This window comes from Schistocerca gregaria, chromosome X (genome assembly GCF_023897955.1).
Source record: "Schistocerca gregaria isolate iqSchGreg1 chromosome X, iqSchGreg1.2, whole genome shotgun sequence".
NCBI classification, from domain to species: Eukaryota; Metazoa; Arthropoda; class Insecta; order Orthoptera; family Acrididae; genus Schistocerca; species Schistocerca gregaria.
Genome location: NC_064931.1, coordinates 514,164,118 through 514,184,321, shown reverse-complemented (window position 1 = coordinate 514,184,321; position 20,204 = coordinate 514,164,118). Strand labels below are relative to the sequence as shown.

Here is a 20,204-nt window from a genome sequence, read left to right as displayed (position 1 = left end):
GCTACTGCAGTTTTAAAGAGAATTGACTGGAAAAAGTCGGTTCTCACAGGCAACAGAAAATGGTATGTTACCTTAGTGTCTGTCTATAGATTGTAGAGATAAGTGAATGCATCCTGTAGGCCAGTCTTGTCAGTTAGGTTTCCCCCATGTTCAGTTGGTGGGGTATTGTACATATCAGTACAGTGTGAGTCAGATACTGCTGGAAAGATAGGTTGTGGTGGTGAATGCCACCCTAAAATGGGAAACTGGACAGCGACTCAGTATGATACTGACAGATACTCATCTCTGTTTGCCATTTGTCAAGTATAGTCGAGCGCTACCACAGTTGAAAAAAGTGAAAACGTGATTCATTTGAAAAGATTGACTGTTACAATTCATCACGCTCATCAGTATTCACAGCTCTGATGCATGAGTATGTGTGTAGGAGACATTGAGACACACTGTCGGTGGACATCTATGGCCTGTAGCCATACTCCAGTGGCACATTAACATAGTAGGAGTTGTGATGGGGTTGAGGTGTGTATCTTCCCTTTCACTAGTTCTGTACCACAATGCACAGATGATGTGGACTTGGCTCTCAACTTAATACAGCCAGTACGCCAACATACCTGTACTCCCAGCTTATTTGTATGACTGGCAGCTTGACAGCAGGATAAACCTACTGATTGTATGTGAGTAGTTGTGTCATGTGTGGAGTTGTCAGCCTTTTCTCTGACAACATCTGACTGCAGTGAGGTATGATGGGTCTCAAGAAGCATTTGTGCAACATCGGTATTCCTTTTCCCTGCTCAAGATCCTCTTTTTTGTATCCATACTTTGACAATGTAGAAGTGGCCGCGTGGGGTAGCCGCGCAGTCTGAGGCGTCTTGTCATGGTTTGCATGTCTGTCCCTGTCAGAGGTTCGAGTCCTCCCTAGGGCCTGTGTGTGTGTGTGTGTGTGTGTGTGTGTGTGTGTGTGTGTTGTCCTTAGTGTAAGTTAGTTTAAGGTAGGTTAAGTAGTGTGTAAGCCTAGGGAGCAATGAACTCCATAGTTTGGTCCCTTAGGAACTTACCACAAATTTAAAAAAAAGTAGAGGTATATAGTAATGTGGGATTTGGATGAGGGGTTTAAGAGTTTCCTTGTTGATGAGACTGGTGGCATACCAGACAAGCTGAAAATTTGGCAGTAGTTTTATGTGTTCATGGAGAAACAGTAATCTCAGGAAAAATACGAGTTCGTTGATTGAGTTCTTTTGTTTCTTTTGACAGTTCAGCAGTAAAGTTTGTAACTAGGAGATAATAAATAGTTCTTCATGAAAATTCCGAACATTTTTCCCACAGATTTTGGTAACTCTGTCCGAAATCCACTGAACAAGTATGACACAGTTTTGCTGCCCAACCTATGACATTTACAATGAACTTTACTGGCACTGTTTTGCCCGCGATGACATAGCGACCTGTTATTGTGTTGACTGTATATATGTGACAAGGATGCACATTTTAAAAATAACTATCAGTAGCAGAGTGATACAAGGAGAAATTTTGAACATTATGAAAGGGAAAATAGATGAAGAAAAAAGAAGAAAAACTTTAGAAATGCCAAAGTTAGGTGAAATCAGAAAAGTAAATAAAAATATAAAGTCTGTGCTGCTTAAGACCATCGAACCTCTACATAAGTTAATTTTCGGTACAGTTCAAGATGATAGAAGAAATTGGAAATGCTCGAGAGGATTTTCTGGTTTTATTTTTCAATCACCATCTAATGAATTTGAAGCTAAGAAGTCATTCATTGAAACATCATTTTCAGAAGCAGAGTTAGGAGCAATCTGCAATATACCACATATAGATAGTAGGTTGAAAAATGAAATGAGTACTGAGATTAGTTGATATTTATCCAACATTGACAAACTTGGGGTGAAAATTAACGATAATCTAGAATGTGAAGAGGATGGTGATGATGCCAATCGTGAAGAGTAGGATACAATCCAAATGTGTAGATAAAAGATTGAGTTAACTCAAAAAGAAGACTAAAAAAGAGTCCAATTTAGAAACAGGTCATAAAAGTGAAACAAGATTCTCACCATATTTACAAGATCATTGTAAATTTTCGTGGTCATTTCATGATGTTTAAGGTTAACTTAAGTCATTTAGTGATGGTGATGGATATCCAGTGATCATGGACTTTGAGGAAACAGCATTTTTAGTGGGCTGGAGTGGACTCCAAACACTTTGTTTCCGCAAAAAAAAAGAAAACCTTGAAAGTTTGGCTATGCTTTTGATTCTGGGCGAGAGGGACCTTATATCATGGGCTGCACTGAAGAAAGCTCTGCAGGAAGAATTCAATGTGATAACAAGTGCTGCAGAGAGCCACCAACTGCTATCTCAGCAAGAGAAGAAACAGGAGTAGTCTCTTGAAGAATATCTTCTCATAAGGAAGGAAATTGCCAGTCGTGCTGATGTTGATAACAATTCACTTCTTCGTTGTGTGATTGACAGGATAGAAGACGGCTCAGACACAAAACTTCTACTTTATGATGCTGGAAGTGTGAAAATGTTTAAGAAAAAAAAGGAAACATTACGAAAGAGCTATGAAGTCATTGCCAAATGAAATAACAAAAGTTACAGCAATGAAAATTATTTAAACTCCAGTAAGAAAGATGCTAAAGACTTGGGTAACAGAAATACTAAAAGCACAGCTTTGAATCGAAACCAAGAGTGTTTCAGTTGTGCTGCAATTGGTCACAAATCAAGTGATTGCAACCACAAGAGCAAGGGAAAGAGATGCTTCAACTACAAAAAGTTTGGCCATGTCTCATATGAATGCATGAAGGAGAAAAAATAATCAAAAGATGACTGTGAATGCCAAAGCTGTTAAGAAGAGTACTAACAACTATTTAAATATACTTCAGAGCCCCTGGAGTCCCAATGTTTGGTGCAGTATGTTGGGTACCTGGATAATTGGCTCATACTTCATAGAAAGTAATGTGAATGGTCAAATGTCTAGTGACTTTTTAGATATTTTGCCAATACTACTGGAAGATGTCCCACTTTAAACAAGAATGGATATGTGATTTCAACACAATGGCTATCCAGCACATTATTCATGGATATATCATAAAGTTCTAAATCATCGATATTCTGATTGATGGATTGGATGAGGTGGTCCTCATGAGTGACCTATGCATTCACCCGATTTGATGCCTCCCAATTTTTTTCCTGTGGGGAAAATTAAAAGACAAATGTTACATGGACGTACCTACAACCAATGCAATATGAAGCAGTGAATTATTGCTGAATGTATTAACATTATCGAAGAGACACTAAGAGATGTAGCATTGTCTTTCAGAAATAGGGTTTCATTGTGTATTGCAATAAGCGGTCACCATTGTGAACATATGCTTCAGTAAAACATGAAGATTTGTGAGAGGCAAGGGGACTCACCTAAGATAAGCACATCGGTGGTGAGAAGCAAGGGGATTCATCTAAAACAAGTGCCCTGATTGTGAGAGGCAAGGGGACTCATATATAAAAAAAAATATCCCGAAAGGAACAAAATACTACTATGTCCACATTGTTGTTCCTTGGTAATGCTAAATGTAGTTGTTAGTGCATTGATAAACAAACGATTGACTTGTTCCATCCACTTTCCACTTCACCACCCAGTAATATGGACACTTTAATGTGTTATGGTCTGGAGAACCACATTGGTTTGCTCTAAAACACGGTGTCATATTACAGAATGTAAGAATACTGCCCTTCCTCCTTCCTGGGATCCTAATTTGTTGCAGTTTCTTGAGATACTATCACATTTCAATGTATTGTAACCTATTTTGATTTGTGTCAATTACAGCACCATCATCATGCAACAGTAAAATTGTTCCATACAAAAGTTGCACATTTTTTTCCTGGAGAATCCAAATCAGCAATAAAAATTGGGGGTTCCTATCGAAGATTTCAGAATTGACTCCCCTACCAGCTGCTAGGGGTGGAGCAGGATGGTAGAGTGTAGTGTCATTCTATATCCCCCTTTGAGACAAGCAATTGTTATTAAAACCCCTTTTTGTAAACTGATGTGTACTTTCACTCATATTTCCCTAATCAGTTTTAACCACCCCACCCTGTATAGTACACCCAGAAGATTGTCACCAGGAGGGAAAGAAATTGTTGACAACCAAGTCCAGGAATAATAGAACCCAGTTCATCTGGATATGCTAGCCAGGCTGTAGTTGTAAAAAAGGAAAATAGGAATTATTGGGTCTGTATAGACTACAGAAAATTAAACAAGATCACAGTGAAAGATCTTTATCCACTGCCCATTATAAAAAATCTTTTAGATACACTATAAGAAGCCGGTGTGTTTTCCCCACTAGACCTCAAGAAAGTTTTTTTTTTTTTTATGTTGAAGAAGAAAGACGAAAACAGACCTAGTTTGTGAGACACTCAGGGCAGTTTCAGTTCAAAAGGGTACCTCAAAAGGAAAAATAAGTACACTAGACTCTATCGCTAATTCGTCCATTCCTTGTACATATGGATGCCGGATTGTTGAGAGTGTTTTAAATTTAGTGTAAAATAGGCGCAATACTTTATTAAATCCAAAGACGCATTCATTCTCATAGAAAACTATATTCTTGAGCTTATACTTATTTATACTTATACAGTAGTATCCCTCACTATCAAACATGCCCCAGATTTTTAGTTGTCACAATGATGATACGTGATGGCCATATACTTTATCACAAAATGACTTTACAAGCATTAAATCGGTACTGTATGTTGCATAGTGCACTCCACCTAGATGTCTGCAATTTCAGCACCAGCAGTGTGACGTATCTTCACCTTATTTCCCCCTGTGCCCTCTTCTTCATCACTTTAATCGTAACTTTTCTGCACGCTTTTGATTATCTTTTCGTCTTCTAAAGTTTGATGGTAAATTGTTGCTCCTCCAACATTGTACTCAGCAGCAATGGCTTCCTATGATGAACCTGAGTTCACCTTGTCTCTAATTTCGAGTGTCTATTTGATTTGTAACATAAGGTCTTCCTTTTAAAAGCCTTGATACTGAACAGAAACAAAGTGACAATTTCAAACATGTATAGTACTGTTTAACATTGTATTTAACTAACAACATTGTTGCACATGAGAACTCATTAGTGCATGCGTCATTATTCCTGCCTGAACACCTAGAGGCTGAGAGGGTGGACTACTGAGGGCCGCATTAGCGAGAGCCTAGTGATCCAGTTAAAAAAAAATATTACAGTCCAAAACATGAAACTGAACTACACATGGACACAAGAAAAGAAGGTTTTGCAGCTGCGTTTTTACAGAAATCTCCTGGTGATAACATGTTCCATCCAGCCTTTTATGTTAGTCAAAAGGGCACCCCAAGAGGAAGAATAAGTAGTCATGAACTTGAAGTCTTAGCGATTGTTAAAGCCTTAAGGATATTCCGGGTGTATTAGCCAGGAATACATTTTAAAATTGTAATCGACTGCAGTGTATTCCAAAGAAGGGCTTGTCATCAAGAGTATCAAGATGGGCTGTATTCTTGGAAGAGTATTCCTACATTAGTGAACACCAGTCTCCTTCTAGAATGAAAAATGTAGATGCCTTAAGTCATTGTGTGAATTTACTGTTTGGTTTCACAGATAGTTTAATAGGTAGGATCAGGAATGCCCAAGAGAATGATGATGATTTAGCAGCAATCAAGAGCATTCTCAAAGAATGACCTTATGAAAACTTTTTAATGAGAGATGGAATTCTTTCCAAGTTCTATGACAGAAGAGATACTTTGGTGGTTCCACACACTATGCACCGTGAAATCATGAAGATTGTGTATGAGGGAGGTCATTATGCAGTTAACTCAACTGAGGAGGAAGTAAAACAATATTATTGTATACCACATTTGACTGGCAAGGTGAAAAGAGTGATATCAAATTGTTTAAAAAGTTTAATTGTGAATAAGAAATCAGGAAAGATGAAAGTATTCATTCATCCTTCATTCAGATAAAGTGACCCATTATATACTTATCACATGTATCATATTGGATCTCTTCAATCAACACACAAAGGATATAACCACATTCTAAGTGTTATTGACACATTTACCAAGTTTACCTGGCTGTATCCTACTGAGACTGCAAAATCAACAGAAGCAATTAGTACAGAAAACTAATTTTGGAAATCCAACCCAAGTAAATTACTGATAGAGGGACTTGCTTGACTTCTCAAGAATCCAAGGAGTACTGCATTACTGAAAGAATTGAACATATTTTAATAGCAACAGGGCTCTCTAGAGCCAGTGGAAGATTGAAAGGATCAATTCTACTTTGGCTAAAATCATTGCTAAGTTTAATATTGATAGTGCTAATGAATGGTACAAGGTGATACCATCAGTTCAATGTTCTATGAATTCAGCATACAACAGAAGTATTGGGAAAACACTATCTAGACTTTTGATAAGAGTTAAGATGCACACACAGACTGATCTTCATGTCGCAAAATTATTATTAGAAGACAGTATTAATTCATTTGAAGAGAGACACAGTAAATTGAAAATAGAAGCTAAGGTACAGATCAGCTAGGTGCAAGAAGAAAGTTGACATCTGAAGAAGGCTTCAAAGAACAAAGTTGGTAACCTGGTTGCAATAAGTTAAACATGAATTAAACCAACACTAAAGCTAAAGGCCAAGAATTTAGGTCCCTATTGAGTTACAAAAGTTAAAACTAATTATACCTTTGATGCATGCTGAGTAGTTGATAACCTTGAGGGGTCCCAGGACTAAATCATCATTTGCTGTATTCATGCAACTGTGGTCAAGTGTCTACTCATCATGAGGTGGACGATTGCCAGGATGATCAAATGTGGGATTGAGATAGGAGATTTAAGGGTTTCCCTGCTGACAAGACTGGTGACGCACCAGGGAAGCTGATGTTGGGCAGTAGTTTTGTATGTTTATGAAGCAACAATATTCACAGAGAAAAAACCCAAGTTTGTTGATTGAGTTTTTTTTTTTGACAGTTCAATACAATTATTTCTAACTAGAAATTTTTCATGAAAATTAGGAAAATTTTTTCTACAGTAATGTTGGTGTAATCACCGTGAAATCTGAATCTGCCAAGTTGCTCCTCACATTTGATGTATTATGTTTTCCAGCTGCTGCAATTCTTATAAACATCAGTATATTTTGTGCACTGAACGATTTTAAATATCTGTAGAGTTGTGCTTGTTTAGCTGTGTTAAATAATAATTTTACTTTGTTACAATTAAGTAATAATTACCTGTTTCACTATTTAAATTCTCACAGCATCATAGTTAAAATGTCAGGCGTCACTGTTGGTGGTGGAACTCGTCTATGTCTTCAAATAGTAGGTCAGATTAGCTGTAATTAAATTGTGCCTGTCAAAAACGTCTGATGTAATGTTTACTTTTCATAGCATTGACAATAATACAAATATATGTTATGCCAAGTTGAATTCCATCTCTCATTAAAAAGTTTTCATAAGGTCATTCTTTGAGAATGCTCTTGATTGCTGCTAAATCATCATCATTCTCTTGGGCATTCCTGATCCTACCTATTAAACTATCTGTGAAACCAAACAGTAAATTCACACAATGACTTAAGGCATCTACATTTTTCATTCTAGAAGGAGACTGGTGTTCACTAATGTAGGAATACTCTTCCAAGACTACAGCCCATCTTGATATTCTTGATGACAAGCCCTTCTTTGGAATACACTGCAGTCGATTACAATTTTAAAATGTATTCCTAGCTAATACACCCGGAATATCCTTAAGGCTTTAACAATCGCTAAGACTTCAAGTTCATGACTAGTTATTCTTCCTCTTGGGGTGCCCTTTTGACTGATGGTACACTGCCTTTCTAAGCAAGGCCAGCTGAGATTTCTCAAATAGGCCCAACCACAGAATTATGGACATATTGTAATGGCCCTCAGACATGCCATTGAATCTGTAATTTATGTTGGTAAAAGTATAGCAGTCTTCACTCATTGCTTTCAGACAGTGAAAACAAGCACAGTAGTATTATTACAGCCCTTAATTAAGTTTAGATTTTACTTTAGCATTAGTTAAAAACTTTTAAGAATCACTAAGTTTTCAATCCATTGTAGTCCTGAAAAGACATACAATAGCCGCCCAGGATCTAATATATTGTAACAAGTTTTTGTGATGTGCAACTGTTGTAAGGGAATTCAGTTGCTATCAGCCAAAGAGATGAAACAGGAGCATTTCTAAAAAATCAATTGTCATCTTTTTCAATAAGGATTTTGTGGAAACTTCAGGATGCTCTTTGAATTGCATTGGTGGCAGTCTTTAAGATTTCTCATGAGAGCTTCTGTTAGAAAGATTTGCAGTTGGAGTGCGCAACTGAGGAGAAGAGGCCATAATATTTGAGTCATATGTAGATACAGTACTTAGAGAGCATACAAAGGCAAGTTGTAGCAAAAGCAGGAAAATGTGTTTCCTCCCCCTAGATTTTGAGTGTCATCTGTGGCAACTACTCATTTGTTAAGAAGGGCTTTAATATACATTAACTCTTGCTTGTTGTATTTGTGGAATATGTATGTGATATTCTATTTAATAGCAGATTCTGGCCATTTAATTCTTCATGAAAATCAGATGCTTGAAAATGTATAAGGAAAGTGGTTATATTGCACCTGTGGCAAAGAAGTATGAGTGTGAATCAAAAGTAAGTTTCCTCAAGTTCTCCTGCGATGCTGCTATAGATTAGTCAACATAAAGAACACTATTTTATTGTGGCTTCACTTCTTTACTTTACAAGTACTTGCAATAGCAAGAAGAACTATTCTCATTCATTTATTGTAAAGAGTAGCAATCTCAGTAACAAATTTGGTAGTTTTTGTACACCTGCTTTGAGGTCTGAGAGATTGTTATGCTAGAATGCTGATACTTGAAAATACTTACTTCTTGTGGAAGACTTGTCGAGCCAATATAATTTTATTCATACATTAAGCACAAACTTTGAAGTTTTTGTGGTGTATGGGAAAGTAAGAAACAGACAAGATGATCTTTTTAAGGGCCATGAAAACATATATTTCTGCCAAGAATTCGAACGTGCACAACTTACGAACAGGCTACACAACATGCCACAGAAATAAGCGAGATTAGTGGCGAGATATGTGGTGCATATGCCATTTGTTGGTAAGTATCCATGGATTTGTGTGCTATATTTTGGAAAGCTGGTCTGAAGATGCAGGTTGAGTGATGTTGAATCATCTAAATTGATATCAGTTATTTGGAAGAGAATACGCTGTATTTATGATCTGCACATAATATTTAGTACCATCTGTGGTGTAATACAATTGTAAACATTTGTTTAATTGCATGGATTCTGTACTAATGGCACTGTTTTTCCCCTTTAGAATGGAGATCAACTAAAGCACTGAAAATGTTGGCTGGGAATCAGTCAGAAGGAGTGGAATTGGGAATGGATCCTTTACTACACAACAAAAGTGAATCACCAGTATCCAGCAGCCACAATGAAGAAATAAAGCCCAGCAGTAAAAATGGATTTGCAAGTAATGGAAACACACAGGAGGCCCAGCAGCATACGCCTGGAGAAACAAGTCCAAGAACTGACGCAGAAACAAACATACAAACAGAGGAATTTGTCTCTCCTGAAATGAAAACTGGTAACGGGGATAAATCTGCAGTTAAAGGATTTACTTGTGCAAGTATAGATGTGGAAATGGCAACCAGAGCATATTCTACAATAAGTATGAAAACTAATTCACCAGACAGCACTGATACTTATTCTCAAATAAAGATTGAAACAGATGCATGTGGAAGTGTAGACAATGGAATTAAATCAGGAACAGATCCTAAAATAAACATAAAACATGAAAAACCAAACTTCATGAATTGTTCTCCTCAGATAATGGTGGGATGTGAACATACACCTAAAGATGAACAATGGAAGTGTGCATTTTGTAAGTTTGAACAGTTGCTCCCAGGAGAAGAAAGTAACAACAGCGATCTAGATAATTATGTGATGTGTGAGCTTGAGGCTGACGTCCAAAACAGGAATTTATCCACTTCATCCTGCCTCTCCGAGGAAAGTCTACAAAAGGAAAACTGCTCTTCCAAAAATGTTTGTCAGGTTGAATGTGGTAATGGTGACTGTGGGTACCAGGCAGCAAATTGTGCAGAATATGTTAGAGAGGGAGAGACACCATTAAATAAAAGTACTGAAAGTGAGAATTCAGTAAACAACTGCAGACAGCTTGAGGTTACTGATGTGTTTAAAAACCGGGAAGATTCTTACTGTCTCTCCAACATTGGTGAAATGTCTTCAGTTAGTGGAGGAGAAGTGCATACAAATGCAAAAGAGGTCACCAGTGCACCATTTGAAGTTAGTGTATTGAACAAGGGTGACTATAATGATCAGGCATCATGTTCTACCAGGATTTCTTCAAGCCCACTGTCAGGCTCTGTACTGCTGTCCAGTGGTTATGTTGATGGAATTGCTGTTACTGTACCACCAGTAACTGTAGCGTGTGACACCAGAATTACTTGTGGACAGGACAGTATACGTAATGACAATAAGGTTGTTAATCAGGATGGTTTATTAGGTGAATTTGTGACTTTACCTTTCACACAAAAAAATACACACAGTAAGCATACATTTGACCTGGAAAATATTGATGTCATTCAGGGAAAGACCTCAGATCATGTTTGGTCACCATTGTTAGCTGCTGAAACAAATGATGTTAGCGTTGAAGACAAGGATGCTGAAGATAAGGTGTCTGGTTGGCTCCGGCACACTGAACAAAGTTATTCTACAGACACTGCAGCAGTATGTCACACCGTACCAGTAGACGAAGATCATGGTGAAGCACTGTGCTCCAGAAAAGTGATGGATCGTGTGGCTGACCAGAGTTCCAGTGATGTGACAGAATCCTCTATTGCATCATTAAGCAGTAGCAACTCCTCTAAAGACGTGCGAGAACATAATGGTATTAGGAAACACACTCGGTGTAGTAAAGTGGACAGACTGGCGAACATCATCATTGATGGCAAGAAAATTATGATATTAATGCGTGGCCTCCCAGGTAGTGGTAAATCAACTCTAGCTAGGCATCTAGTACGTTCCACAATGGGAGAGGAACCTCATAGGTTCATCCATTCTACTGATAATTTTTTTACAGTGTGTGGTAAAGGTCGATACAAATTTAATCCCAAATTTTTGCATGAAGCACACACGTGGAATGTAAAGAAAGTTTTGGCAGATGCTGTGAAAGGCATCACTCCTATTATTGTGGATAATACCAACCTGGAGGCATCCGAAATGCGACCCTATGCGACCATTGCCGTTCGTCATGGGTACCGCATTGAATTTCTTGAGCCTAATACATACTGGCGCTACTTTGTTGCAGAATGTGCAAGGAGAAATACACACGGTGTCCCTATCCAGCGAGTGGCAGATATGATGCGTCGCTTTGACAGATCTATTACAGTAGCCGGTCTTCTTGGTATGTACCATTTGCAGCTGGATGCCTCTGAACTAATTCAGCCTCATGTTGTCACTACAAGAATGCCAAAGCACAGACGTAAAAAACGTAAAAGGAATAGGTTGAAACGCAAAATACGAAAATCACTTTCAGAAGAAAAACTGATGATGGATGGTGATAACATTCTAAATCTGTCAAAAATCTCAGATATCGTATCATGTGGTACATCATATGATTCTAACTGTACAATATTTTCCAATGTTGTTGGTGAGAAAACAAATGTATTTTCAAAGGCTGTAGGGGAAACTAAAAGCAGCCTATTGCAAAAGGGTGAATCCATTGTACATGAAAATAATAAAGACTCAGCTTCACCTGGAACATATACAGTAGATGGACTTAGGTCTTTGAAACCTGTAGTTGCTCATTTGGAAGGCACTGAGGAGAATGTGGATAATCAGCAAGTAGAAAGAGCAGCTGCAGTGACTGAAGACTTGAGTAACCCTGGCCTAGACACAAGAAAAGTTGTTGATGATCTTTTAAATGAAGAAATTGGACGAGAATGTAGTGCCTCACCAGATGAATATGTACTTGTGAAGGACAGCGAATTTATATTTCAAAAACCACACAATATTCATAAATGGCTGTCGGAACGACCACCCTGGGTACGGAATGAAAAAAATTGTACTCTCAGTAACACACTTCCCAGTCATGTAAATGAAGAGAATACTGACAATGAATCATCAAAAACTCTGGAGAATGATAACATTCAACTGAATTTTAATTTTGATAGACAAGTTAACAGACTAATGGAAGCCATGGATCATGAGGAAACTGCAGAGCTGCAAAGTTTGGATGGTAGAAACTGTGTAAAAACTGAATTTGAAAAAACAGAACATGTTATTGGAGATGACTGTAACAGGTCTTCATTAGATACTACATTTCCTGCCCATCAGAGTTCTGATACAAGTAACGAATTTGTGGTTACAGAAAAGTCTAAACAAAACTTCTCTGAAAGTGTGAGCAGACTAGAAATTAATGATAAGAATGAGGACTCAGCTAAGAAATCAAGTAATGGTAACTACAAAATATGGAAGCGTGGAGAAAAATTGGCAAGTGCTGTTCAGCACACTGAGCCCACTGCAGTAAATGATCAAACAACAGCAAATGCTGAGAATAACTATGTATTGTGGGATTTAGAACATGGGAATGTTTGGGGTGGTGAGGACCCGAAACCAAGTGTCAACGTACGCATTGAGGAAGACATCTGTCTTCCGAAACCACCTCGTATTAGTCGTAAGAAACTACCTGTGAAAGATTTTCTTAAGGAAAGTCTACATAACTTGTCACAAAATGCTACACGTCCAGTACAAGAACTAGATCAGTGGGACACTGTAGAAGATCCCTTATCTTCATGGGAAAATAGGAAGAAAAACAATAATATGTCCACAGATGTAAGGAGCAGAGAGGATCAATCAAATGTGTCCTCAAAAGATTCGCAAGGAAAATTTGTACCTCAACCACAGAGGTCTTTAGGATGCTTTTCTCGGTCACGCAAATCTGCTTCCAGTGTATCTCAGAGGCAGTCACCATCTGAAATTTCAGATACTGCACATAAAATAAGAGATATGCGACCTCCGAGATCATTATCTGCTGCAGGTAATTATGCTGTAAATGACAGGTCTAACTGGTCTAAATATTGTTCTTCTATAGAGCCCACAGCTTGGAAATCAGAGCAGAATTTAACACCTGAAACATTATTGCATCAGTGTAAAACTTTTCCAGGAACTTTTGAAGTAACTGATGGAAAGACATTGGTCAAAGATTCAATATATACAGATTGTGTAACAAATACACATTACTCAGATTTTTTACTGTTGCAGCAAGTTAACAGCAGTAAAGAGATTCCCAGTGATGTCAAAATAATAGTTGGAAGTTGTTCTGCACCCATCACAGACAAAGGCAGTGCTGTAGTGCAGCCAGCAATGTCTTCCCATGTGCGCCAAAGTGGGAAGTCAGTATTTGACAAAAGTTCCATGACAGAACATGAAGAAAATTTTACAAAGTTCTCGGAAACTGAATTTAAAGAACTACTTAGAGCTTTTCCTGCCGTCCCCATACCTCACTTACAAGAGATATTTCAGAAATGCAATAGGGATATAAACTGGACTGTTGATGTGCTATTGGAGCTAGATTATAAGGGAGTAGAAGAGTCCCCTGGGATAGAGATGGCTTTGGAGCCATGTACTCTTAAGATTTCAGATAAATCTGAAAACGACCTTCAAATTGGTGTTTCGCCATCAGTGGTAACAGAAAAAACTGATCAACAGTCTTCATACTCAGATGCTAGGCACACATCTGAAGAATGTTGGCAGCCATCTGAATTAAAAAGTTGGCAGTATGAAAAAGAAACTGATAAGACAAATGCTACACCGACACGGCTCTCTCCCAGCAGAACCATTCGAAAAGATAAAAATATTTCACCTACAGCAAAAGAGCTGAAAGAGCATATTGAACAAAATATAGTGCTAAATAAGAACTGTTATTCAGAACACACACTGAGAATTAGGAAAATGAGGCACGGGGAATTATTAGACATGGGTGAGGTAACTACTAGTTCCAATAAAAACAATGACACCATCTTGCAGATTGAGGATTGTGATGAGGTCTCAGCTTCCCATGGAGTAATTGGATCCTCAGCCAAACAGAATATTGTGGAACCGACTGCTTCAGGTGCCATGTTATACCCAGAGAATGCGGTTACTGATGCTATTGTTGAGCATAATAATCAGAATAGTGACATTTCTTCTACAAACGGTGATGAGGCAACAGGAATTTCTGACAGTGAAGCTTTTGTTGACATAAAACTTGGGGAAGAATTTGTGTCACAACTTCATGAGCTATTTGGGAAGTCATCTTATACAACAGTATGTGGTAAGTGTCATTAATATACATTAATTTTGTTCATTTGTAGAATTTCTGTCATTAAAATTTTGCGCATTTTGATCTTTTAAAGTATGTAGTGAGGTGTGAGGCTGTTGATATAGGAGAAGAATGTTAGTTGCAGGTGAAAGTTTTAAGTCAGTGTATGAAATATTTGAACTTTACTATTCACAAATCTGAGAGATCAGTTTAAGTGCACAACTGGTACAGTAAAATTACTTAAAGTGGAAGTACATGGGACTGAAACAATTTTCTGAATTGGACAAGTTTCCAGATTACACAAAACACATTAGGCTACATGAAATTTGGCAGCTATCATGAAGTATAAATTTGTAATTGTGCACATATTTATGTACCTTCACTCCTGCACAGTAGATATTCATTTACTGTATATTGTACAACGGAACACCAGACTTTACAGAAATAGATAAATAGTGCTGCATTTCTGTGCATTTCTGCATTGTTTCTCTAACATTAAATTTGTTTAGTGTTGTATGTACATGCATATTATTCGCGCATTTATTTGCCTTACATTTCATTTTTTGCCACTTTCCCCCTGTTCAAAAACGTTTATTCAATGCATTTTTTTGCACTATACAATGGTTCCAACAAATTCATATTCTTGAGGGGGGAAAAAAACTTGTTTCACAAAGCGTCTAGCATCCAGCGCATGTTGGTCTATCGATTGTTTATATGATTTTGAAGTGCATCACTCTTGATTTCTTAACATTTTTGAACATACTGCAAGCTGATTTCTGAATGAATCGTAAGTCGATTTTTGAATGCATGTATAGTGTATGTGATGTCTCTGCCAGAAGAATCTCGGTCGCATCTAAAAATAAACTTTCCTGCAGACAAAAGGGGACGGGGCTATATGAGCTGAGCGGAATAAAGCCAAACAGGTGAGTGCCAATCACTGTTTATGTGGTTGTGACGGCATTTGTGAATGATCAGCTTTGTTATAATTACTAGTGAAATTGATAGTTTCAGACTACCAGAGTGCGAATAAATGACAAACAGGAATAACAGATAAGAAAGATTTCATATTATCTTCTTGGTGTATCCAAGACAATGAAATTTTGACAGAAAAGTTTTGACCAGATTGTTACACTTACTAGTGTAAAGTCCCCAGCTAGCAGCCGCTTAAGTTCAATTATGGGAGGTGCGCAGGAAACGTGTTATACAGACACGTAATAACGCCTAACCAGAGAATAAACGCGCGATAACTAAATAGGTGATTGTGGCAGGGTTAGTGAAGCTAACCAGAGAATGAGTCTTAACACTGGCAGGAATATCTACAGAATTATTGATGACAAGATTGTTAGTTGGAATGAGGAAGGAGAAGAAACAGGAACATCACACAAATTATTTAAGAATATGACAATTCCAAATGTACACAAAAATTTTGTACTACTACTTTTCGATCTCATGCTTGAGAAACTGGAGTGTATGAATGAAATGTGAAACTATTTCCTAACATAAAGCTTTTTGCTATTAGTAGGCTTAATAGGCATGTGAAATTGATACTTCGTGAATTACATTGTGTCATGCTATAAAATGACCATTTGTGCCAAACAGTCTCGTTTATTTGGTGTGTGTTACAACTGCTGCAAATTTGTAATTCTTTTAATAATAATAATAATAATAAAAAAAAGAGGGGCAGCCCAACTGGGAGCAGGAGAGGCACTACAGGTCATTTTAATTCTCCCTTTCATGAATATAGTTTGATGACATCCATTACAAGTTTGAATTCCACAGAGCGAAATACAGTGACATGTGATAGAAGAATCTGTGTGAAGAGGCGTGGCACTACATTTTGGCAAACTGTTCAGAAAGATGTGCTCTGTGCTCTACAAAATGAACATTTTTTGAAAAGTCGATTTTTAAAATTTTTGGCATTCAGTCTCAAACCCTCGGGAGGGGAGGGGGGGGGGGTTGGAAATATGGTAGATCCAGGGTAGATGTGCAGAGCAGTCTGTGTTGTAGTGGGGAGGTGGGTGCTCTACAAGTGACCCGTGTTTGTTTAGTGATTTTGCTGTTGCCTCTTCATTTACTGCTCTCATGTCAAATGAAAACAAAACGGATTTCTGTGGCTGGCATCTATCAAGTGAATTAAAATACCTTCACATAATTACAGAGGGTTAAAATGTTATTAGTTTCAGATCCTATTTTATTTCCACTTTTCTGACAGCCAAGCATGAATCGTGTTGCAGAACAACGAAGTTACTTTTGTCGGTTTGCTAAAGAGATTTGGCTTTTATTAATCTTTTCCAATGAGGCAGTCAATTTATTTGAAACGAAGTGTTTAATTTCACGCTACTGGCTAGTTTCAACTGTTTGCTCCATTTCAAGTGCACGTTTTCATCTTCTAGTACGTATGGCATTGTGCCATAATAAATAACCAAACACGAGATAACATAGTACTGGTAGTCCAAGAAAACTTACACTGAAAAGCTTAATGTCAGGTCGAGGCCTACTTCATTGGGAATCTAGACATGCGAATGTGCACTATAATCTGAATTATGCATTTTAATATGATTCACAAAATTCTGATGCTCTTGGAGTATCCTCTGATGTCTTGTTTCTTTTATGACACAATGTGAGATCTTTAAATGTGTTACACTTATGAACATATGGGCTTCCTACGTCATCATAGCTGCGCAAGAGCGGTGACGCCTGTTATCTGGTGCTCTCTGGCAAACTGATTTCTTAAATCACAGAGCATTTGACTCTCATTTAAAAATCAACTCTTTGAGGACAAGCCATTTAGAAGAATTTCGAGCCCAGAAGATAACATTTGTGTCATGTATCTTAAAGTGTAGCACATGCAAAAAGAGATCAACATTACATGTGAAAGCTTAGCTTCTCTTGGAGCTTCTTAATCTGTAGGCATTGGAGAGCAGACATGGTATTTACGATGATAATCACTTGCACTCCTGTCACTTATTATTAATACTTTTATTCTCACAGCATATATCTACATCTACATCTACATTTATACTCCGCAAGCCACCCAACGGTGTGTGGCGGAGGGCACTTTATAAGCCACTGTCATTACCTCCCTTTCCTGTTCCAGTTGCGTATGGTTCGCGGGAAGAACGACTGTCTGAAAGCCTCCGTGCGCGCTCTAATGACTCTAATTTTACATTTGTGGTCTCCTCAGGAGGTATAAGTAGGGGGAAGCAATATATTCCATACCTCATGCAGAAACGCACCCTCTTGAAACCTGGCGAGCAAGTTACACCACGATGCAGAGTCAGCCACTTGAGTTTGTTAAACATCTCCATAACGCTTTCACGGTTACCAAATAACCCTGTGACAAAACGCACCGCTCTTCTTTGGATCTTCTCTACCTCCTCTGTCAACCCTATCTGGTACGGATCCCACACTGATGAGCAATACTCAAGTATAGGTCGAAAGAGTGTTTTGTAAGCCACCTGCTTTGTTGATGGACTACATTTTCTAAGGACTCTCCCAATGAATCTCAACCTGGTACCCGCCTTACCAACAATTAATTTTATATGATCATTCCACTTCAAATTGTTCCGCACGCATACTCCCAGATATTTTACAGAAGTACCTGCTACCAGTGTTTGCTCCGCTATCATATAATCATACAATAAAAGATCCTTCTTTCTATGTATTCGCAATACATTACATTTGTATAATGGGTGTAGCATAGAGCACGTACTACAGAGAATTGGTCTGGTAAAGATGCAGTTGTTAGTGCTGCGGTAGGGTAGCAATATTATTGCGGGGTGAGCTAGTGGTTTTACATCTCCAGAAATCTTTTAGAGACCAATATTATATGTGAAAACTTTCCTTTCCTTGTAGCAACACTGTGTATATTAATTTAAACCATTAACTTTTCCTACTAGTGTGTTCTCACTACTTAACAGTAATGTCGCTGTTGGCTAACATCATCACGTGTCCTATGCTCTGTCATTGGGTGGCGAGATCACGTGACATGAGCTGTGACTGGCTTACAAAATGCATCACAATTTCGATTTCAATGCTTCGGAAAGTGACATGCGGTGTTTGGTGGAATTCGCATTTATACTTTTGTAATACGAAAATATGCAGTGAACAAGTTGCTACACATCAAAGATCTTTCAAAAATGTGTTTTTCCCCCCTCCTGAGTTTCATTTTCTATAGTGCCGAGAAATTATATGCTGGTGTATAAAACCATAACCATTCAAAGGATTGATAAGTTTTACAGTTCCGAGGGAAAGTATACTGTCACTTAACACGGAAAAAGTGTATTTTCACCCATCAGAAAATTTATTTTTAAGCAGGAAATCCAGAAAAATCCAGAATTTTTTTGTCCTTGTCCGCGTATACACCCTGTAATAGTAGTGTACTTTTACAGTCATGAATAACTAATGTATGCTGTAATACAGCAGTGCTGTATAAACTCTTTCTGCATTTTGCAATTAATTATCAATTAAATCTTAAATTTGCATCCGATTTCCGTGTTAGGCACATTCTTCTTTATACGAAATATTAGCGTGTTGTGGTCTTCGGTCCAGAGACTGGTTTGATGCAGCTCGCCATGCTATTCTATCCTGTGCAAGCTTCTTCATCTCCCAGTACCTACTGCAGCCTACATCCTTCTGAATCTGCTTAATGTATTCATCTCTTGGTCTCCCTCTACTATTTTTACCCTCCACGCTGCCCTCCAGTAATAAATTGGTGATCCCTTGTTGCCTCAGAATATGCCCTACCAACCGATCCCTTCTTCTAGTCAAGTTGTGCCACAAATTTCTCTTTCCTACAATTCTGTTCAATACCTCCTCATTAGTTATGTGATCTACCCATCTAATCTTCAGCATTCTTCTGTAGCACCACATTTCGAAAGCTTCTATTCTCTTCTTGTCTAAACTATTTATCATCCACGTTTGATTTCCATAGATGGCTACACTCCATACCAATACTTTCAGAAATGACTTCCTGACACTTAAATCTATACTCGATGTTAACAAATTTCTCTTCTTCAGAAACGCTTTCCTTGCCATTGCCAGTCTACATTTTATATCCTCTCTACTTCGACCATCATCAGTTATTTTGCTCCCCAAATAGCAAAATTCCTCTACTACTTTAAGTGTTTTATTTCCTAATCTAATTCCCACAGCATCACCCAGTTTAATTCGACTACATTCCATTATCCTTGTTTTGCTTTTGTTGATGTTCATCTTATATCCTCCTTTCAAGACATTGTCAGTTCCGTCCAACTGCTCTTCCAAGCCCTTTGCTGTCTTTGACAGAATTACAATGTCATCGGCAAACCTCAAAGTTTTTATTTCTTCTCCCTGGATTTTAATTCCTACTCCGAATTTTTCTTTTGTTTCTTTTACTGCTTGCTCAATATACAGATTGAATAACATCTGGGAGAGGCTGCAACCCTGTCTCACTCTGTTCCCAACCGCTGCTTCCCTGTCATGCCCCTCAACCCTTATAACTGCCATCTGGTTTCTGTACAAATTGTAAATAGTCATTTGCTCCCTGTATTTTACTCCTACCACCTTCGGAGGTTGAAAGAGGGTATTCCAGTCAACATTGTCAAAAGCTTTCTCTAAGTCTACAAATGCTAGAAATGTAGGTTTGCCTTTCCTTAATCTTTCTTCTAAGATAAGTTGTAGGGTCAGTATTGGCTCACGTGTTCCAACATTTCTACAGAATCCAAACTGATCTTTCCCGAGGTCGGCTTCTACCAGTTTTTCCATTCGTCTGCAAAGAATTCATGTTAATATTTCACAGCCGTGGCTTGTTAAACTAAGAAGTCGGTAATTTTCACATC

At 38.0% G+C, this 20,204-nt stretch overlaps 1 protein-coding gene across 4 annotated transcripts in view; it reads left to right on the top strand.

Moving 5' to 3' along the window:
- LOC126299520 (uncharacterized) overlaps positions 1-20,204 on the top strand; it is a 181,504-nt gene that overhangs the window by 54,359 nt on the left and 106,941 nt on the right. For all 4 annotated transcript variants that reach the window (XM_049991489.1, XM_049991490.1, XM_049991487.1 and 1 more), the window contains one exon: positions 9,379-14,397. In XM_049991489.1, the coding sequence (XP_049847446.1) occupies positions 9,379-14,397 (5,019 nt within the window). The remainder of the gene's footprint in view (positions 1-9,378; positions 14,398-20,204) is intronic.